This window comes from Bos indicus x Bos taurus, chromosome 2, assembly GCF_003369695.1.
Source record: "Bos indicus x Bos taurus breed Angus x Brahman F1 hybrid chromosome 2, Bos_hybrid_MaternalHap_v2.0, whole genome shotgun sequence".
Classification (NCBI taxonomy): domain Eukaryota; kingdom Metazoa; phylum Chordata; class Mammalia; order Artiodactyla; family Bovidae; genus Bos; species Bos indicus x Bos taurus.
Window position 1 is genome coordinate 216,259 of NC_040077.1, and position 23,721 is coordinate 239,979.

General features: G+C 42.3%; 1 protein-coding gene and 1 pseudogene across 3 annotated transcripts in view; one reads left to right on the top strand and one right to left on the bottom strand.

Moving 5' to 3' along the window:
* Nucleotides 1-23,721, bottom strand: part of OCA2 (OCA2 melanosomal transmembrane protein) — a 285,968-nt gene that overhangs the window by 19,655 nt on the left and 242,592 nt on the right. For all 3 annotated transcript variants that reach the window (XM_027554353.1, XM_027554352.1, XM_027554354.1), the window contains 2 exons: nucleotides 23,388-23,447; nucleotides 22,621-22,725 (listed from right to left, as the gene is read on the bottom strand). In XM_027554353.1, coding sequence (XP_027410154.1) covers nucleotides 22,621-22,725; nucleotides 23,388-23,447 — 165 coding nt within the window. The remainder of the gene's footprint in view (nucleotides 1-22,620; nucleotides 22,726-23,387; nucleotides 23,448-23,721) is intronic.
* On the top strand, nucleotides 516-1,343 carry LOC113900571 (annotated as a pseudogene).

The following is a 23,721-nucleotide window of genomic DNA, read 5'->3' on the forward strand; positions in this document are numbered from 1 at the left end:
AAGAGGGGCCCCTGGACCTTCTGCCTTGGGGCAGTTGCCTTGTATGGACCTCTGTAAAGAGCATGAGGAGGAGGGCTCCAACAGTAACACATCTGGAAAGGACTACCCAAAATCACAGACAGCAAAAAACCATGTGCATGCATGCAAGTTCGCTTCAGTCATATTTGACTGTGCAATCCTACGGACTGTAGCCTGCCAGGCTCCTCTATCCATGGGACTCTCTAGGCAAGAATATCGGCATGGGTTGCTTTTTCCTTCTCCAGGGGATCTTCCTGAGCCAAGGATTGGACCCACGTCTCTGGCTTGGCAGGTGGGTTGTTTACCAATAAGCCACCTGGGAAGTCCTCCTATCAAAAATTACTTTAGAGGGCAAAGAGCGCGAGAAGATGGAGAGGGTAGGGCGGCGAGTCCGGAGCCAGAGATTGAAGCGATTTGGGATGGGCCGAGCATTTGCGCGTCGCCCTTCAGCCTGAGCAGACCAAGACAATGCTACCAGCGTCATCCTTTATACCAGAAAGCTGGCGGGCACTATGGGGAAAAAACAAAACAAGAAGAAAGTGGAGGAGGTGCTAGAAGAAAAGGAAGAAGAATATGTGGTGGAAAAAGTTCTAGACCGTCGAGTGGTAAAGGCCAAAGTGGAGTATCTCCTAAAGTGGAAGGGGTTCTCAGATGAGGATAACACATGGGAACCAGAAGAGAACCTGGATTGCCCTGACCTCATTGCTGAGTTTCTGCAGTCACAGAAAACAGCACACGAGACAGATAAATCAGAGGGAGGCAAACGCAAAGCTGATTCTGATTCGGAAGATAAGGGGGAGGAGAACAAACCAAAGAAGAAGAAAGAAGAGTCAGAAAAGCCTCGAAGCTTTGCCCGGGGTTTGGAACCAGAGAGGATTATTGGAGCTACGGACTCCAGTGGAGAACTCATGTTCCTAATGAAATGGAAGAACTCTGATGAGGCTGATCTGGTCCCTGCCAAGGAAGCCAATGTCAAGTGCCCGCAGGTTGTCATATCCTTCTATGAGGAAAGGCTGACGTGGCATTCTTACCCCTCAGAGGATGATGACAAAAAAGATGATAAGAATTAACTTTCTTGAATACCAGCCCCTGTCACATCTGACTGTGGGTTTCAAGTGGGGAAAGAAGGAGTTCTCCTTGTCTTGACACCATAAAGGTGGCTTGAGAAGATGTCCTTTGAAGAGCCAGTATAGTTTCTGTGCCCTACAGCAGCCCAAGGGCTTCAAAACCGTTCCATGCTGTACAGTTTGCACACCCATCCCGGTGGAGGGGAAGGAGGGTCAGTGTTTCAAGGCAACCCGTTCTGAACTTTGCTTTAAAAAAAAGCAAAGGGCCTTCTATGAAGGACAAAACGCAGAATGGGATGTGGGAGAGCAAGAGGTACTGTAGATCTTCAAAGATCATCTCAACCCACACAGCCTTCTTCCCGATAGTGTTAACTCTGCATTTTTACAGCGTAGCATGTGTGTAGTTTTTGGCTATTACTGGTGTATTATTTGGGGTGGGTGGGGTGGAGTGGGAAAGGAGGGAGATGGGTTAGGATCATTTTTGTTAAAATTTGGGGAAACGGTGAAACAAAGGAAAGAACAACTAATGATGATTGGGTTCTGTGTCCAGAATATTGTATCCTTTCAAAAAATGTCATTGGCAACCTAAATGAGGACTGTGAGAGACTGTTTAAAATCTGTGAATGCCTGAAACTTAGAAGCCAAGGTATTCCCTGCCTGAGCTTAATGCTGTTCCCAACAAAGGAATAAGAAGCTACCAAAGCTGCCATTTGGGGGATGGAAACTGGTTGAGGAGGATAAGTCTTACTGGAGTGTATACACAGGCAGATCATTCTGTCTTAGAGGTGCTACTCATGAAACTGACAAGAAGACCCTTTCTTTTCCTATTGTGAAGTTACAAATATCAGCTTCTCCATCCAAGCCACTGGTGAAGTATTTAGGGAAGGGCAGAGAGTGGTATAGGAGGTAAGTGAGTAGGGAAAGACAAGGGCCGGTGCTCATAGGGTGGAAAACTCTTGGAGCCTCTGTTTTTTGAACTTTGAAACCATTGGTGGCAGGGTTCAGTCACTGACAGCACAAGTTCAAGAGTTGAATGATTTCAAAAGCCCTGGTCTCAGGAGAAGATAAATATTCATACTGGGGCAGTGGTTCACTTTAAAACAAAACAAATTTTTTAATCCTAAGAACTAACTAAAATCCAAAACGCTGTCTTGAGTCATGAGATCCATCAGTTGTTGACATCATCTTGATCTGCATCTAGAACTCCATTGTAATTTTTAGGCCTGTGTTAGGTTTTTGTGAAAAGTTGTTTAAATGTAAACTTCATATCAACACTGTCAGTTTTTTGTCTTAATAAAACTATATAGATTTATTTTAAAAATTACTTTAAATATAAATGGATTAAATTCTCCAATCAAAAGGCACAGAGTGACTGAAGGAATTGAAAAAAAAAAAAAAAGACCCAACTATATGCTACCACAGGACATATATTGGCTCAAAGTAGAGTGATGGGAAAAGATATCCATACAAGTAGAAAGAGAGCAGAAGTAGCTTTTTCATATCAGACAAGAGACTTTAAGTAAAAAATGGTTAGGAGACAAAAAAAGCCATTATATAAGGGGTCAATTCATCCATAGATTATTACAATTGTGAATATATCTGTACCCTACAACAGAGTACATAATTATATAAAGCAAATATTAAGAAATCAGTGTATTTCAATACTTTATTTTAATCAATAAACAGATCATCCAGACAGAAAATCAACGAGGAACTATGGACCTGAACTACACTTTTAAATAAATGGACCTAGCAGTCATATGGGCTTCCCTGGTAGCTCAGCTAGTAAAGAATACACCTGCAATGCAGGAGACCTCAGTTCAATTCCTGGGTCAGAAAGAACCACTGGAGAAGGGATAGGCTAACCACTCCAGTATTGGGCTTTCCTGGTGGCTCAGCTGGTAAAGAACCCATCTGCAATGAGGGAGACCTGGGTTCAGTCCCTGGGTTGGGAAGATCCCCTGGAGAATGGAATATCTACCCACTCCAGTTTCTTGCCTGGAGAATTCCATGGACTGTATAGTCCATGGGGTCACAAAGAGCTGGACACAACTGAGTGATTTTCACTTTCACATTCAACACTCATATATAGAACATTCCATCCAATAGCAGCAAAATGCATTCTTCTCAAGCACACTCTGAGCATTCTCCGGGACAGATCATATGTTAAGCCACAAAACAAGTCTTAAGAAATTTAAGAAAAGTGAAATCATATCAATTATCTTTTCTAATTACAATGGTGTGAAACTAAATAACAGGAAAAAAGCTGGAAAACTCATAAATACAGAAATGAATGTTGGAAATGAAGCTACATGCTCCTGAAGCATCAGTGGGTCAAAGAAGATCAAAAGGGAAATTTTTAAAATCTAGACAAAAATGGAAACACAGAACACCAAAAGTTTTTAGATACAGAAAAAATGATTCTAAGAGGAAGTTTATAACAACAAATGACTACATTAAGAAAAAAGATGGACTTGGTGCTCAGCAGTAAAGAATCTGCCTGTCACTGTGGGAGACACAGGAGATATAGTTTCGATACCTGGGTCAGGAAGATACCCTAGAGAAGGAAATGACAACACACTCAAGTATCCTTGCTTGGAAAATTTCATGAACAGAGGAGCCTGGCAGGCTATAGCCCGTGGGCTTGCAAAGAGGTGGACTCGACTGAGCACACACATACACACACTCCCTTGTGGTCTGGTGGTTACGAATCCACCTGCCAATGCAGGGGATATAAATTTCATCCCTGCTCTGGGAAAATTCTACATGCCATGGGAATTCTAAGCCCATGTGCCAAAACTACTGAGCCTGTACAAGTCCATGAAATTCTCCAGTCCAGAATACTAGAATGGGTAACCTTTCCATTCTCCAGGGGATCTTCCCAACCCAGGGATTGAACCCAGGTCTCCTGGATTGCAGGTGGATTCTTTATCAGCTGAGCCACAAGGGATGCCCAAGAATAATGAAATGGGTAACCTATCCCTTCTCCAGCAGATCTTCCCAACCCAGAAATCAAACTAGGGTCTCTTGCATTGTAGGAGGATTCTTTACCAACTGAGCTATTAGGAAGCACTTTTCTATGTATGAGAATATGCAAGAGTCTGCACTCACTGAAATCATTTTGTTGATATGCATCTCACCTATCTGGGGCCAGTATCCTGTGTTTTCACAACCTGAGTTTCCTCATGGCTCACCTTAAGGAGTGGCTACAGTCTGATGGCTGCTAAATGACAGATATTCTTTTCTTTCCTGAGTTTCCTCAAAGCTCACTGACTCACACTGATGACTATGACATCCTTGTTTACTGATATGGCAGGAAATATTCCATATCTCAAAATATTTCATTTCAGGAAATATTCAATTTATCATGCATAAATTACCAATTTTTAACTCAACATCCTGAACAGGAATAGTCATATTTTAATTTGAAAATCATCTGAGAATTCTTCTTATTTAAGCAAATGAGGCTGAAAAGATAGGTTTAAGTTGAGAAAGACTGTCAGGGAATTCTCAGTCATTAGCAGTGTATTTTAGTTTTCCCATACAGTCTCTAAGGCAGTGCTCTGGGAAGACTAAAATAACTGCTCACAAAAACAAATCTGGGCTCACATGTAGCTCCCACAACTCCCTGACAACTGTAGATAAGAGAAGAGGAGAAAAGGAGAGGTGGGCAGATATCAAAGGGATTTTCTTCTATGGAAATATTTTTAAAACATTGAAATATTTCCACACGAATTGATCAAGAGCCATCATCTGAGACCCTACCCCTCAACCAAGACATTGGCTGGCATTTCCAGTCATTGGAAATGGTGACAATATCTGCCAGTTTTCTAACCCTGTTAAATAAAATTTCCACACTTGTTAAATCTCATGAACATGCATGCTGTTGACCTGAAGAATGATCCTGCCTAAAGCTGTATTCTTACAGCAGAATCAGGTTTAACCGAAACACAGGTAGTTCTGCAAGCCAGGCAGCAGAAGGTCCAGTCACTGCTCCTGTGTTTTCTCTTCATGTATAATAGCCATAAGTGGGCAAACCTATCTCTACCCTTGGATTGATCTGCCATTTCTATAGTATGTTCTTGGGTTTCCTTGTTCAGTCCTCCAGGAAAATAGCAGAAGTGAGAATGTGGGAATTTCACCAAAATAAAAATGCATATAGAAGCCAGACCTTGATCATGCCACTCCTCAAGACTGGTGCAGTAAGAACTAGGTACTCTAAGGGGTGTTTAGTTGGATCTGGCCCCAGAAATAGCTCAAGAAATCATAATTTATAGAGTAGAAGATGCACTACCCTTCTAAGAATGCCCAAACTCTGTAGGTCCATGTAAGACAGCCCAGACCACAAAGATTCCCTAATGCAAAGCATGAGGCATTGGAGTTCTTTCTACTCCAGCCAGAGGTGCAGAGGGACAATGATGCCCACTGATAACTCATACAAAACCCAATTCCCCCTTTCTTCAACCCACCCCAAATTCAGAGGACCTCTCAACTGTGCAGAGTGAAGATGCTCCTAGTTGGAAGAAGGGATGTGAAATGGGCAGGAGTTATCCTCTCAGGCAGGAAACCTAAATCACCTCCCCAGGACACATTCATTTCATTGCATCTGTCAGAGGCAAGAACTAGTGGGAGATATCTATATACACACAGATTTTTAATAAAGACAATTGGGGGGCTGAAATTGAGGAAATCCCATATCCACAAGGTGTGCAGCAAGGAAGGAAAAGTGATGAATACCTATAATCCACAGGGTGGTAGTCAGGAAGTAATATCCAAGGGAAGCAGAGCTTCTGAAACTGACTGAGCAGGACCCTGTGGAGCTCTGGGGCACAAAAACCCTTCTGTCCCATTCCCTGGGTTCCAAAGTGCAGGTTCAAACAGTTGCTAATCAGGGAGGGTAGGGGATATAGAGATAATGGAGGAGCATTCAAGAAATAGTGCAGCCTTGGACCAGGGTTCTGGTTGCCCCTCAAGGGATACACCTAACAACATTTCTTACTTCTTCAGCCAAACTAAAACTCCCACCAAGTGGAAGATGTTAACTACTTTATGTAGTGTTCATTCCAAAGGTCAGTTTGCCCATTATCACTGATGCCAGAAGATCTCTCAGTTAAAGAAATGCAGGTCCTGCAAGCACCATGATCAGCAATACCATCCCTTGACTATAAAACTCCTCCCATACAACCTCCACTGTGTATTGGGACACACAGTTTTCAGGGCATTAGCCTGCTGTTGCCCCCTTTGCTTGACAAAGCAATAAAGACATTTTTTTCTGTAATACTTCACCCAAAACTCTGTCTCTGAGATTTAATTTGGTATTGGGGTACAGAGGCCAGATTCAGCTTCACATCTGCTGAACTTTGCAGTGTCTCCAACACTAACTCATTCATAACATCTGTCTATTCCCAAGGCCTTCTCAGGGCACACCAGAGTTTCCCAGTGCTGACACATTACACCAGCCTCTGGTGTCTTTGGCCCACAATGACAGTGGATACCAGAAAGAAGAATCCAGAGAAGAAACAACCTCCCTCTGGGGGAACATAGAGAGCTATATATTGGTAAAACCAGCTCTTTGGACACTGAAGAAGAGAATTGAGAGGAATAGATATTACCAGCAGCAAAGAATATTGCAGGCAAAGTTACAAGATGCCCAACAACATGCTAAGGAAAGTGCCACCAGCCCAATTAGAGATGGGGTTATGTCTCAGGTGGCAAGGAGGCCTGGCAGAGAGATGGTATGGCAATATTATCTGTGACTCTCAGAAACATAGTGAGCACTGAGATGCTCAGTTCCCTCAATGAAAATAACAGAGAGTTGCTGGAGGATGATACGCCAAGGGAGATGTAAAGAAAGCTTTACTATGGAAAAACTAACCTATTGCAACTTATGTACCTGTTTAGTCATATTAAAACCCTTGCTAAACATCTTCCTTGTACCAGGCACAATGCTAGTAAATAAGACAATGCAGCTTTAGCAGATGACTACTTTAGCAGACTTATGTGTAAACTATTATGGTACCCAAGGACAAGTAAGGCCCTGCACTGGAAATACAGAACGCATTGTAATGAAAGCATTTAAGTAGGTATTAAAGGAGGCTCTGAGGAACTCTTATATTTGGGGAAGTCTGCTTCATGAGCTCTGGGTCCCCAAAGCAGAAGGCAACCTCATTGTCCCCATCCACTTTGTAGATAAATAGGCATGTGACATGGCCTCCTCCAACCAGACACTTTTACTTGAGAGGTAGGCTTGGAGATTTGATCAGTGTAACAAGGTGTGCTCAAAGCAAAGTGACAGAGGTCCAGATACTCAGGATCCAACAATGGGAGAGGAAGTCCAGGCAAAGCAGCAGAACTTACGGGTCTCATGAAGAAAACCCCTACTCATGGTGTCTTTCAGAAAATCCATGATCTGTATACTATTCTTAGATATACTCCTATTTCTCTTAAACTTACTAAAATGGGTGCTATTTGTCAACTGAAAAAAAAAATCACAAAACCTAAAAGTTGAGAATTATCTTTGAAAACTGGAATATTTCTTGCCATATCAGTAAACAAATGATGTCCCAGTCGCCAGTCATCAGCAATCACAGCCCTCGGGGATGAGCCCTCGGGGAACTCAGGAAAGGAAAGAATACCCACCATCTATAAATAGTAGCCCTCAGACTGCAGCCACTCCCTATGGTGAGCCCTAAGAAAACTTGGAGTCTTGTGAAGTCACAGCATACTAGCTCTAGACAGGTGAGGTGCACATCAGACAATTTATTTCAGTGAACCGACTCTCATATCTTCCCATACATAGAAAAGTGCTAAATTCCTTGAGATATGTGATTTCCTTTCACTGACAATGATCTTTTGATGTTCAGACTACCTGCCTTTTGTTGCAAAATTCTATATAACCTAATTCTTCCCCTAGCTTCCTTGAAGCAATTCTCTCAGGGTTACTTGAGATGCTGTCTCCCGGGCTTGGAGTCCTAAAAGTTTTCACTGAATAGAACCTAACTATCAACTTTTAGGCTGTGAATATTTTTTTTTAGTCCACATGTTTTATTCAGTGTATATTCTTAGGATTTCAAGCCCAGGAGGCAGTATCTCAAATAAACCTGTGAAAACTGCTCCAAAGAGGTCAGGAGGGGGAGCCAGGCTATATGAGTTTCACAACAAAGGACAGGTAATCTAAATGTCAAAAAAAAATTATTGTTAAGCAAAGAAAACCAGACATCTCAAGTTAAGGAATTTAACTCTTCTCCATATATAGGAAGATACAAGAGTCTTGACTCATTGAAATCATTCTTTTGATAGGCATTTCAGCTATCTGGGGCCAGTATTCTGTGTTTTCACATCCTGGGTTGTCTCAGGGCTCACAGTTCACTGTGGAGGGCTATAATCACTGATGACTGTCCCTTGTTAATGCCTTTTGTTAACTAATATGGCAGACAATATTTTGTTTCTCATGTTGATTGCAACTGTTGATTGAAATGCAAATACAACTATATGCATTACAAATAGAAAAATTCCCACTAAAAAGACTTAGGAATAAAATCAGCACCATCCAAATCAGTTAGAGGATGAGATTTATCAGTCCAAGAGATATCAGGAAATAACAGGGGAAAAAGAATCAGAAAAGAAAAAGTATAGGGGGGGCGGTCCTAAGACAGAAGAGGAATAGGACGGGAAGACCACTTTCTCCCCCACAAATTCATCAAAAGAACGTTTAAACACCGAGTAAATTTCACAAAACAACTTCTGAATGCCAGCAGAGGACATCAGGCACCCAGAAAAGCAGCCCATTGTCTTCAAAAGGAGGTAGGAAAAAATATAAAAGACAAAAAAAGAAACAAAAGAGGTAGGGACAGAGCTCCGACTGGGAAGGGAGTCTTAAAGAGAGAGAAGTTTCCAAACAGCAGGAAACATTCTCACTGCCGAGTCTGTGGTGAGCCTTGGAAGCACAGAGGGCAACATAACAGGGAGGAAAAATAAATAAATAATTAAAATCCACAGATTATGAGCCCAACGGTAACTACCCCAGTGGAGAAGCAGCGCAGACGCCTGCATCGGCCACTGGCAGGTGGGGGCTGGGCAGGGAGGCGCGGGCTGCATTGCTTAGAGTAAGGATTGAGCCTGAACGCCCCAAGGGTAATCAGAGTGAACTAGCTTGGGCTAGCAAACCAGACTGTGGGATAGCTACCATGCGAAAAGCCCTAAGACACCACCAGCACTGCGCACAGAACAAAGGACTGAACAGAACTAGCAGGCTGCAGACCATCCCCTTCCAGTGACGGGCAGCCAGAGCCGGAAGGGGGCAATCGCAGCCCCAGAGAGACATTATCTACAAAATTGCAAGCAGGCTTCTTTGCTAAGACTTCGTGGGGTTCTGGACAGTCATCATCCACCTGAGAAGGTGCATCAGTTGTACACCCAGAAAACCGAGGGGCAGGGACGGCAGAGGCGATAAGTCGCAGTGACTGGGCTCACCAAACACCTCATCACCTGAGCTGCTCAGACCTGGGAAGGGCACAAAATGCAGGACCTATGGAGTCTGCGCCTCTGAGGACTACCCGAGTGCCTGAACCTGAGCAGCTTAGACCTGGGAGGTGCATGCAGCCCAGAGCCAGCCTTGGACAGTTCCCAGTGGAGCAACCTAGAGCCTGAGCTGTGTGGGCAGGGAGGGCACATGCACCGTGAGCAGGGGCAGGCCCAGTGTGGCTGAGACACTGCGAGCACTCCCCACAGATGCCAGTGCTATTTGTTTGCAGCATCCCTCCCTCCCCACAGCACGACTGAACAAGTGAGCCTTAAAAAAAGTGTCCACCACCACCCCCCTTGTGTCAGGGTGGAAATCAGACACTGAAGAGACCACCAAACAGAAGAAGCTAAAACAGAGGGAACTGCCTTGGAAGTGACAGGTGCAATAGATTAAAACCCTGTACTTAGTACCGACTACATAGGAAGGGGCCTATAGATCTTGAGAAATATAAGCTGGATCAAGGAACTATCCGAAAATGAACTGACACCACACTGCCCACAACACCAGAGAAGGTCCTAGATATATATTTTACTATCATTATTTATTTCTTTTAATTTTTAAGTCCTCTATTACTCCTTTAATTTTCATTTTTATAACCTATTATTACTTTGCAAAAAAAAAAAAGAGAGACAGAGAGAGACCTATTTTTTTAAAGCAAACTTCATATATATATATATATATATATATATATATTTCTCAAGAGGCAGATCAGGTGGTCTGGTATTCCCATCTCTTTCAGAATTTTCCATAGTTTATTGTGATCCACACAGTCAAAGGCTTTGGCATAGTCAATAAAGCAGAAATAGATGTTTTTCTGGAACTCTCTTGCTTTTTCCATGGTCCAGTGGATGTTGGCAATTTGATCTCTGGTTCCCCTGCCTTTTCTAAAACCAGCTTGAACATCAGGAAGTTCACGGTTCACATATTGCTGAAGCCTGGCTTGGAGAATTTTGAGCATTACTTTACTAGCATGTTAGATGAGTGCAATTGTGTGGTAGTTTGAGCATTCTTTGGCATTGCCTTTCTTTGAGATTGGAATGAAAACTGACCTTTTCCAGTCCTGTGGCCACTGCTGAATTTTCCAAATTTGCTGGCATATTGAGTGCAGCACTTTCACAGCATCACCTTTCAGGATTTGGAATCATTCAACTGGAATTCTATCACCTCCACTAGTTTTGTTCGTAGTAATGCTTTCTAAGGCCCACTTGACTTCACATTCCAGGGTGTCTGGCTCTAGGTCAGTGATCATACGATCGTGATTATCTGGGTCATAAAGATCTTTTTTGTACCCCAGACACATATTAATCAAATTAACAAAGATCGAACACAAATAACAAATATTAAAAGCAGCAAGGGAAAAACAACAAGGGAATTCCCATAAGGATAACAGCTGATCTTTCAACAGAAACTATGGCAAGACATAGTTAAAGTGATGAAAGAAAATAACCTACAGCCCAGATTACTGTACCCAGCAACGATCTCATTCAAATATGAAGGAGAAATCAAAAGCTTTACAGACAAGCAAAATCTAAGAGAATTCAGCACCACCAAACCAGCTCTACAACAAAGGCTAAAGGATCTTCTCTAGACAGGAAACAAAAAAATGGGTGTATAAACTCAAATCCAAAGCAATAAAGTAAATGGCAATGGGATCATACTTATCAATAATTACCTTAAACGTAAATGGGTTGAATGCCCCAACCAAAAGACAAAGACTGGCTGAATGGATACAAAAACAAGACCCTATATATGTTGGCTACAAGAGACTCACCTCAAAACAAGGGACACATACAGACTGAAAGTGAAGGGCTAGAAAAAGATATTCCATACAAATAGAGACCAAAAGAAAGCAGGAGTAGCAATGCTCATATCAGATACAATAGACTTTGAAATAAAGGCCATGAAAAGAGACAAAGAAGGACACTACATAATGATCAAAGGATCAATCCAAGAAGAAGATATAACAATTATAAATATATATGCACCCAACATAGGAGCAAAGCAATATGTAAGACAAATGCTAACAAGTGTGAAAGGGGAAATAATAACACAATAATAGTGGGAGACCTTAATACCCCACTTACAACTATGGATAGATCAACTAAACAGAAAATTAACAAAGAAACCCAAACTTTAAATGATACAATAGACCAGTTAGACCTAATTGATATCTATAGGACATTTCACCCCAAAACAATGAATTTCACCTTTTTCTCAAGCACACATGGAACCTTCTCCAGGATAGATCACATCCTGGGCCATAAATCTAGCCTTGGTAAATTCAAAAAAATTGAAATCATTCCAAGCATATTTTCTGACCATTATGCAGTAAGATTAGATCTCAATTACAGGAGAAAAACTATGAACTTTCCCCTTAGCACAATCTCTTTAACAAGTGGTGCTGGGAAAACTGGTCAACCACTTGTAAAAGAATGAAACTAGAACACTTTCTAACACCATCAGATCAGATCAGTCTCTTAGTCGTGTCCGACTGTTTGCAACCCCATGAACTGCAGCACGCCAGGCCTCCCTGTCCATCACCAACTCCCAGAGTTCACTCAGACTCACGTCCATCGAGTCAGTGATGCCATCCAGCCATCTCATCCTCTGTCGTCCCTTTCTCCTCCTGCCCCCAATCCCTCCCAGTATCAGAGTCTTTTCCAATGAGTCAACTCTTCGCATGAGGTGGCCAAAGTACTGGAGTTTCAGCTTTAGCATCATTCCTTCCAAAGAAATCCCAGGGCTGATCTCCTTCAGGATGGACTGGTTGGATGTCCTTGCAGTCCAAGGGACTCTCAAGAGTCTTCTCCGACGCCACAGTTCAAAAGCATCAATTCTTCAGCACTCAGCCTTCTTCACAGTCCAACTCTCACATCCATACATGACCACAGGAAAAACCATAGCCTTGACTAGACGGACATTTGTTGGCAAATTAATGTCTCTGTTTTTGAATATGCTATCTAGGTTGCTCATAAGTTTCCTTCCAAGGAGTAAGCGTCTTTTAATTTCATGGCTGCAGTCACCATCTGCAGTGATTTTTGAGCCCAGAAAAATAAAGTCTGACACTGTTTCCACTTTTTCCCCATCTATTTCCCATAAAGTGGTGGGACCAGATGCCATGATCTTCTAACACCATGCACAAAAATAAACTCAAAATGGATTAAAGATCTAGACATAAGACCAGAAACTATAAAACTCCTAAAGGAGAACATAAGCAAAACAGTCTCCGACATAAATTACACCAGGATACTGTATGACCCACCTCTTTATACAGAGTGAAGTAAGCCAGAAAGAAAAACACCAATACAATATACTAATGCATATATATGGAATTTAGAAAGATGGTAACAATACCCCTGTATACGAGACAGCAAAAGAGACACTGATGTATAGAACAGTCTTTTGGACTATGTGGGAGAGGGAGAGGGTGGGATGATTTGGGAGAATGGCACTGAAATACGTATAATATCATATATGGAATGAGTCGCCAGTCCAGGTTCGATGCACGATACTGGATGCTTGGGGCTGGTGCACTGGGACGACCCAGAGGGATGGTATGGGGAGGGAGGAGGGAGGAGGGTTCAGGATGGGGAACACATATATACTTGTGGCAGATTCATTTTGATATTTGGCAAAACCAATACAATATTATAAAGTTTAAAAATAAAATAAAATTAAAAAAAGAAAAAAGAAGAACTGTAAAAAATAAATAAATAAAAAATAAAAGCAAAAATAAACAAATGGGACCTATGTAAAATTAAAAGCTTCTGCACAACAAAGGAAACTATAAGCAAGGTGAAAAGACAGCCTTCAGAATGGGAGAAAATAATAGCAAATGAAACAACTGACAAAGAATTAATCTCAAAAATATACAAGCAACTCCTGCAGCCCAATTCCAGAAAAATAAACCACCCAATCAAAAAATGGGCCAAAGACCTAAACAGACATATCTCCAAAGAAGACATACAAATGGCTAACAAACATATGAAAAGATGCTCAACATCACTCATTATCAGAGAAATGCAAATCAAAACCACAATGAGGTACCATTTCACGCCAGTCAGAATGGCTGCGATCCAAAAGTGTACAAGCAATAAATGCTGGAGAGGGTGTGGAGAAAAGGGAACCCTCTTACACTGTTGGTGGGAATGAAAACTAGTACAGCCACTATGGAGAACAGTGTGGAGATTCCTTAAAAAACTGGAAATAGAACTGCCATATGACCCAGCAATCCCACTGCTGGGCATACACACTGAGGAAACCAGAATTGAAAGAGACATGTGTACCCCGATGTTCATCGCAGCCCTGTTTATAATAGCCAGGACATGGAAGCAGCCTAGATGTCCATCAGCAGACGAATGGATAAGAAAGCTGTGGTACATGTACACAATGAAATATTACTCAGCCATTAAAAAGAATACATTTAAATCAGTTCTAATGAGATGGATGAAACTGGAGCCTATTATACAGAGTGAAGTAAGCCAGAAAGAAAAACACCAATACAGTATACTAACGCATATATATGGAATTTAGAAAGATGGTAACGACAACCCTGTATGCGAGACAGCAAGAGACACAGGTGTATAGAACAGTCTTTTGGACTCTGTGGGAGAGGGAGAGGGTGGGATGATTTGGGAGAATGGCATTGAAACATGTATAACATCATATGTGAAATGAATCACCAGACCAGGCTCGATGCATGATACAGGATGCTCGGGGCTGGTGCACTGGGATGACCCAGAGGGATGGTATGGGGAGGGAGGAGGGAGGAGGGTTCAGGATGGGGAACACATGTAAACGTGTGGCGGATTCATTTTGATATTTGGCAAAACTAATACAATTATGTAAAGTTTAAAAATAAAATAAAATTTTAAAAAAGAAAAAAGAAAAAAAAAGAGATTTAAAAAATAATTCTTAAAAATGATTGAAAATAATAAGAAAAAGATAAAACAAGCAGGGGATCAGATCAGAGATGAAGAGAGACTCTACACAATATGAAAGAAATGACCATTCAGACAAGACATAGATAAGGAATCTCTAATGCCCAATCCAATGGCATAGTACTCACAGAAACTGTCCTGAATTGTCAGTTTAAGTAGATAAATCCATAAAGTGATCCGTTCTATCGGAATTTACTGTTTAGAGAAGGGATGGTGAATCTAAAGGAGCTCTAACAACAATTGGCACGCTTGTACATGTAGATGTGTAGAACTCTGCTCTCACACATGGCAAACTAGTCACATGCTAGTTCAAAAGGACACTTTGGGGATATCTAAGTATGAAATCCTACAGACCACACCCCTGACCACTCCCAAAATGAGAAAGAAGTGGAAAAAGACAGACAAGTAAAAAAGAGGGAGCAAGGGACAGTTGTGTAAGACCTCAGTGACCACCCAGCTCTCTGTGCCAGATACTACCCAAGCTCCTGCAATTGGGCAGGGCCATGGGATCACTTCCCATGCAAGGACTATAACAGGTCACATCTGATGCTACTTCCAGACTATGGCAGAAACCCAAGTGGCCCTCCTCTGAGGCAGCCACTGAATGCTGAGAGATCTGTGGGATGCAGGAAGCTGTCTGCCAGCTGTTCATGAAGCTGCTGTTTTTTTTCTCTCATAAGTTAGTTTCCATCCCACGTTGACTCACACAAACCACGATCTTTCCATTAATCCTTTCATAGTAATATGCCTCAGATATATGAGCTTAGTCCCCTCAGGAGAGGGAAGGACAGAATAATATTGGGGTTGAGAGAAGGAATAGAGAATATTACATTCATTTATAATATTTTATTTCTTAAAAACAAAACAAACAAGAAAACCTGAGGCAAAGGGAATAAATTTTCCTCATTTTGGGGGGTAAACATACAGATATTTGCTATACTATCCTCTGTTATTCCCTTGACGTATTTTTTTTTTTTTTTTAGTTTAAATTTCAAGTAACTTAAAATTTAGAGAAGAAAAATACCAAAAGTGTCATATTTTTAGAAAGTAGAGGAATCTAAATTTTCAATGACAGGGACCATTTTGTTCAGTCCAAAAGAGGTTCTGGATCCTGAAACCTGGAAGCCATCCAGATGGTAGGGTGCATTGGCTCTGAGCATACTGGCTTTGAGGAAATACAGGTGAAGTTTTACTGATGAAACCCTCCAGGCTGCAGCTGCAGGTTCGGGATACACCCTATTTCAACTAAGAAAGGAATTCACACACAAACTGATCTGGCACCTCAAAGCCCAGGACCCTGTTGCTTTACCCTGCCTGAGAGGTACTTCTGCCCCTGGCCCTCTGTGGGACCACAGTTATTGATAGCACCCACTGAGCAGGACCAATACATTCAACAACATCCAGATGACTTCTCTATCTCAGGACTTCATGAACAAATAAAAACAATGAGGATTAACTCAGAATTACCAAGCCCAGACCATGGGAGAACAATAGCTTGTTTACTGGAGCATCAACCCAGCAGACACTGTGATTTCAAGCAATATGCGGTAATGAAGAGTCCCAGTCACCCTAAGGTCCTGTGAGAGAGGTGTAGCCCTCAAGGTCACAAGAACAAGAGAGAATACTCTTGTCTAGGATCCAGACATAAGAAGTGTTCACATACACCCAGCACACCTGTGACCCCAGGTGCTGTGACAGGACTCCAGCTTCCTTTTCTCACCTTTACACTGTCATGCCAGGGATTGACAATTCTGCCCTAAGTTGAATATCAGTGATGTCAGAAGACACAGCAGGAGCAGGGCACAACAGCCTTGTAAAAGGCCTGTAATATGGACCCTTGATCTCTGCTTGTGTCGAGATCACACAGAGAATTCAAAATCCTCTCCAGGCCATAGCATCAGAAGCTACCCTGAAAGTGAAAGTGAAAGTGTCAGTCACTTAGTCATGTCCAGCTCATTGCAATCCCATGGACTGCAGCCTGCCAGGCTCCTCTGTCCATGGGATTCTCCAGGCAAGAATACTGGAGTGGGTTGCCATTTCCTTCTCCAAGAAGCCACCCTGGACAGTTAAAATAGATTCTGCCTTTGTACGAAAAAAGATTAACACCTTCAACCAGCCTCTGTCTTTAATGTTTTCCAATTGTTTTTAATGTTTTCCAACTGTTTTTAATGTCTTCTGGTTTTCTTTCAATGTTCAGGTTGGGGCAAGTTGAGTGTGAAGGGAAGGAAGTTTTTATAAGGCAGGGGCAGCGTTGGAGTGAGGGACCAACCTGCTCTTCCTTGAGATCGTATAACTGGTTATGGTCTGGGTATAGATTAGAATACTCCACAAGATGGCAGAGAAGAAGAATGTGCACTTGTCACCTCCTGTGAAAACTCCAAAATTACAACTCACTGCTGAACAACCATTGACAGGAGAATGTTGAAGTGAAGTGAAGTCGCTCAGTCGTGTCCAACTCTTTGTGACCCCATGGACTGTAGCCTATCAGGCTCCTCCGTCCATGGGATCTTCCAGGCAAGAGTGCTGGAGTGGATTGCCATTTCCTTCTCCAGGGGATCTTCCCAACCCAGGAATCAATCCCAGGTCTCCTGCATTGCAGGCAGACGCTTTACCGTCTGAGCCACGGATCCCACCAAAAAAAGATATCCCATGTCCAAGGGCAAAAGAGAAGCCCCAGCAAGACATTAGGAGGGGCAAAATCACATTTAGAATCAAACCCCATACCCGCCAGAGACACTCAGACAAACAAAACGTGCTCACCAGGAGACCCCACAGAGACTGAGACAGACTTGCTTTTGAGTGTTTGAGTATCACCTGCAGAGGTACAGGTCAGCAGTGGCCTGCCGCAGGGGCAGGGGCTCTGGGTGCAGCAGAGCTGGGTGTGATATAAGTCCTCTTGGAGGAGGTCACCATTAACCCCACCATAGAGCCACCAAAACTTACACAGGACTGGAAAAACAGACTCTTGGAGGGAAAACCTTGTACACAATAGGACCTGAGAGAAAGGATCAGTGACCCTACAAGAGACTGACCCAGATTTGCCTGTGTGTGTCCAGGAGTCTCCAGCAGAGGTGTGGGTTGGTGGTGGTCTGCTGCAGGGTTGAGGGCACTGAGTGAGACAGTACATGTATGGGACCTTTTGAAGGAGGTCGCCATTATCTTCATTACCTCCACAATAGTTTGGTCTCAGGTCAAACAACAGGGAGGAAACACAACCCCACCCATCAACAGAAAATTGGATTAAAGATTTACTGAGCATGGCCCCATCTCACATGCTAGTAAAGTAATGCTCAAAATTCTCCAAGCCAGGCTTCAACAATTCGTGAACGATGAACTTCCTGATGTTCAAGCTGGTTTTAGAAAAGGCAGAGGAACCAGAGATCAAATTGTCAACATCCGCTGGATCATCAAAAAAGCAAGAGTTCCAGAAAAACATCTATTTCTGCTTTATTGACTAGCCAAAGACTTTGACTGTGTGGATCACAATCAACTGTGGAAAATTCTGAAAGAGATGGGAATACCAGACCACCTGACCTGACTCTTGAGAAATCTGTATGCAGGTCAGGAAGCAACAGTTAGAACTGGACATGGAACAACAGACTGGTTCCAAATAGGAAAAGGAGTACATCAAGGCTGTATATTATCACCCTGCTTATTTAACTTATATGCAGAGTACATCATGAGAAACGCTGGACTGGAAGAAGCAAAGCGGGAATTAAGACTGCCGGGAGAAATATCAATAACCTCAGATATGCAGATGACACCACCCTTATGGCAGAAAGTGAAGAGGAACTCAAAAGCCTCTTGATGAAAGTGAAAGTGGAGAGTGAAAAAGTTGGCTTAAAGCTCAACATTCAGAAAACGAAGATCATGACATCCGGTCCCATCACTTCATGGGAAATAGATGGAGAAACAGTGGAAACAGTGTCAGATTTTATTTTTCTGGGCTCCAAAATCACTACAGATGGTGACTGCAGCTATGAAATTAAAAGACACTTACTCCTTGGAAGGAAAGTTATGTCCAACCTAGATAGCATATTCAAAAGCAGAGACATTAATTTGCCAACAAAGGTCTGTCTAGTCAAGGCTATGGTTTTTCCCGTGGTCATGTATGGATGTGAGAGTTGGACTGTGAAGAAGGCTGAGTGCCGAAGAATTGATGCTTTTGAACTGTGGTGTTGGAGAAGACTCTTGAGAGTCCCTTGGACTGCAAGGACATCCAACCAGTCCATCCTGAAGGAGATCAGCCCTGGGATTTCTTTGGAAGGAATGATGCTAAAGCTGAAACTCCAGTACTTTGGCCACCTCATGCGAAGAGTTGACTCATTGGAGAAGACTCTGATGCTGGGAGGGATTGGGGACAGGAGAAGGGGACGACAGAGGATGAGATGGCTGGATGGCATCACTGCCTCGATGGACGTGAGTCTGAGTGAACTCCTGGAGTTGGTGACGGACAGGGAGGCCTGGCATGCTGCGATTTAGGGGGTCGCAAAGAGTCAGACATGACTGGGCGACTGAACTGAACTGAACTGAACTGAGCATGGTCCCACCCATCAGAACAAGACCCAGATTCCCCCACAGTTAGTCTCTCCCATCAGGAGGCTTCAATAAGCCTCTTATCCTTATCCCTCAGAGGGCAGACAGAATGAAAACTACATTCACAGAAAACTAATCAAACTGATTACATGGACCACAGCCTTATCTAACTCAATGAAACTATGAGCCATTCCATAAAGGGCCACCCAAGACGGATGGGTCATGGTGGAGAGTTCTGACAAATTTTGGTCCACTGGAGAAGGGAACGGCAAACCACTTCAGTATTCTTGCCTTGAAAACCCCATGAACAGTATGAAAAGGCAAAAAGATATGACACTGAAAGAACTCTCCAGGTCAGTAGGTCCCCAATATGCTACTGGAGAAGAGTGGAGAAATAAATCCAGAAAGGATAAAGAGACGGAGCCAAAGCAAAAAGAACACCCAATTGTGGATGTGACTGGTGATGGAAGTAAAGTCCAATACTATAAAGAACAATATTGCATAGGAACCTGGAATGTTAGGTCCATGAATCAAGGAAAATTGAAAGTAGTCAAACAGGAGATGGCAAGAGGGAACATTGACATTTTAGGAATCAGTGAGCTAAAATGGACTGGAATGGGCAAATTTAACTCAGATGACCATTATATCTATTACTTTGGGCAAGAATCCCTTAGAAGAAATGGACTAACCCTCATAGTCAACAAAAGAGTCTAAAATGCAGTATTTGGGTGCAATCTCAAAAACAACAGAATGATCTCTGTTTGTTTCCAAGGCAAACCATTCAATATCACAGTAATCCAAGTCTATACCCCAACCAGTAATGCTGAAGAAGTTGAAGTTGGACAGTTCTATAAAGACCTACAAGAAATTCTACAACTAACACCCAAAAAATATGTCCTTTTCATTATAGGGGACTGGAGTGCAAAAGTAGGAAGTCAAGAGATGCCTGAAGTAACGGGCAAATTTCGCCTTGGAGTTCAAAATGAAACAGGACAAAGGCTAGCAGAGTTTTGTCAAGAGCATGCACTGGTCACAACAAACACCCTCTTCCAAAAACACAAGAGAAGACTCTACACATGGACATCACCAGATGATCAATACCAAAATCAGATTGATTATGTTCTCTGCATCCAAAGATGGACAAGCTGTATTCAGTCAGCAAAAACAAGACTGGGAGGTAACTGTGGCTCAAATCAGAAACTCCTTATTGCCAGATTCAGACATAAATTGAAGGAAGTAGGGAAAACCACTAGACCATTCAAGTGTGACCTAAATAAAATCCCTTATATTTATGCAGTGGAAGCGATAAATAGATTCAAGAGATTAGATCTGATAGACTGAGTGCCTGAAGAACTATGGATGGAGGTTCATGACATTATACAGGAGGCAGTGACCAAGACCATCCCAAAGGAAATGAAATGCAAAAAGGCCAAATGGTTGTCTGAGGAGGCCTTACAAATAGATGTGAAAAGAAGAGAAGTGAAAAGTAAAGGAGAAAAAGAAAGATATACACATTAAAATGCAGAGTTCCAAAGAATAGCAAGGAGAGATAAAGCCTTCCTCAGTGATCAATGCAAAGAAATAGAGGAAAACAATAGAATAGGAAAGACTAGAGACCTCTTCAAGAAAATTAGAGATACCAAGGGAACATTTCATGCAAAGATGGGCACAATACAGGACAGAAATGGCATGGATCTAACAGAAGCAAAAGATATTAAGAAGAGGTGGCAAGAATACACAGAAGACCAATACAAAAAAGACCAGATAACCACTCACCTAGAGCTAGACATCCTGGAATGCGAAGTCAAGTGGGTCTTAGGAAGCATCATTATGAACAAAGCTAGTGGAGGTGATGGAATTCTAGTTGAACTAGTTCAAACCCTAAAAGATGATGTTGTGAAAGTGCTGCATTCAATATGCCAGAAAATTTGCAACACTCAGCAGTGGTCACAGGACTCGAAAAGGTCAGTGTTCATTCTAATCCCAAAGAAAGGAAATGCCAAAGAATGCTCAAACTACCACACAATTGCACTGATTTCACATGCTAGCAAAGTAATGCTCAAAATTCTCCAAGCCAGACTTCAACAATACATGAACCATGAACTTCCATATGTTCAAGCTGGATTTAGAAAAGGCAGAGGAACCAGAGACCAAATTGCCAACATCTGTTGGATCATAGAAAAAGCAAGAGAGTTCCAGAAAAAAAACATCTACTTCTGCTTGAGTGACTAAACCAAAGCCTTTGTGTGGATCACAACAAACTGAAAATTCTTAAAGAAATGGTAATACCAGACCACCTTACCTGCCTCCTGAGAAATCTGTATGCAGGTCAAGAAGCAACAGTTAGAACTGGACCTGGAACAAAAGACTGGCTCCAAATCAGGAAATTAGTAGGTCAAGGCTATATATTGTCACACTGCTCATTTTACTTATATGCAGAGTACATCATGCAAAATGCTTGGCTGGCTGAAGTACAAGCTGGAATCAAAATTGCAGGGAGAAACATCATCACCATTATGGCAGAAAGTACAGAAGAACTAAAGAGCCTCTTGATGAAGGTGAAAGAGGAGAGTGAAAAAGCTAGCTTAAAACTCAACATTCTGAAAACCAAGATCATGGCATCTTGTCCCATCACTTCATGGAAAGTAGCGAGAGTTTTCACTTTCTTGTGCTCCAAAATCACTGCAAATGGTGAGTGCAGCCATGAAATTAAGATACTTGCTCCTTGGGAGAAATGCTATGACCAACCTAGACAGTATATTAAAAAGCAGAGACATTACTTTGCCAACAAAGGTCCATCTAGTCAAAGCTATGGCTTTTCCAGTAGTCATGTATGGATGTGAGAGTTAGACCATAAAGAAAGCTGAGTGTCAAAGAACTGATGCTTTTGAACTGTGGTTTTGGAGAAGACTCTTGAGAGTCCCTTGGACTGCAGGAGATCCAACCAGTCCATCCTAAAGGAAATCAGCCCTGAATATTCACTGGAGGGACTGACACTGAAGCTAAAACTCCAATATTTTGGCCACGTGATGGGAAGAGCTGACTCATTGGAAAAGACCCTGATGCTGGGAAAGATTGAGGGCAGGAGGAGAAGGAGATGACAGAGGATGAGATGGTTGGATAGCATCACAGACTTGATGGACATGAGTTTGAGCAAGCTCCAGGAGTTGGTGATGGACAGGGACACCTGGCGTGCTGCAGTCCATGGGGTTGCAAAGATTCAAACATGACTGAGTGACTGAAGTGAAGTTTCTTTAAAGAAACAAAAAAGAAAGACTGTCTTTTCCATGAGAGGTGGCAACTCCCAGTCAGACTGACCCTAAAAAAACCAGCCATCCTGGGATTCACTACCCACAGCAGCTATAAGGCCTTAGCTCCCAGCTGCTGTTTGGGATTCATCACATCTGTCCCCTAAACCTGTGAGCACAGCCTAGGGACAGGGCTCACTCTCAGCTTTTTTTGAAAGGAAGGGTGAGCCCAGGTTGTGTGAAAGTGAAATCTGGGTCCTCATCACATGGAAGATACTTTGACTCACCATAGTAGCAGTGAATGGGATGTTGTCAATCAGGGAGGATGTGATGCCTGAGACCCAGACCACCAGGATGATGGCAGCTGTAAGGCGCTGATCTTCGGGGACCATCTGAAAGCAGCAGATAAAAGTAGGACTGTTTACCATAGCTGCAAAAATCATACACACACACACTGAGGATTTGTTGGTAGGACACGGGGGACTCCAAAGAGATAACAGGGCTCCTGTTCCTTCCTCTTCCACACAGGAAACCAAAGGCGACTCTGGTGTACAAACAGCACTATCTGGACTTTTCCAACACCTACCAGGAGCCTGGGACAGAGTCTATGAGTAATTCAGAGTAGTAACTCCAAACCATGCTCAAACCAACTAACCCTTGGATCAGTGTGGGGTGAGGGGAGTGCGGAAAGCAGAGTGTCCCTGTTCCTGATGACCTGATGGGACACCAGATGCCACACTAGGCACACTGACCTCACTTCCTGGCAAAATCCTTGGGTTAAGAACTCTGTGCATCACTTACTCAGACTACTGTTTCAATTGTTCTCCTTCCTAGAAAGGTTTCAACTAAAGGCTAATAGAAAAATTGTGAGCATCTGTAATTATATATTCCTTGAAAAAAGTCTCTTTTCATCTCTAGCCTACATAGGCTAAAACAGGTTCCCTGTTACATTTTTTACATAATGAATGAGATCTATTCTAATATTTTTTTTCTTTTTCTACAAAAATCAAAGGAATGGTGGCTGGAGCACATTATATTTCAGTATTCAATGTACCTTTATTAGCAAAGCAGTCTGTTCTCCAACATATTCTATTAAGTGGAGATGTGCCAATGCCTAGAAGAAATAAATGTATGATGAGAATCAGTTTTAAACTGAGAAGAAATGCAAAGGCTTAAAAACATATCTTTAAAATGAAAGTAAGTGAACATGGGCTCTCATTGCTTATAAAAGATCAAAGACACAGTCTAAATAAGTTACTCTCATATGGATACTGAAGATTCTTCAAGATGAGAGCAGAGTGGCACTGGGAGGAACTTCTGCCAGTTCGCATTAATACAAACATTAATTTGTATTAGAGTCCATGTTAAATTTAAATTTGGATAGAAAG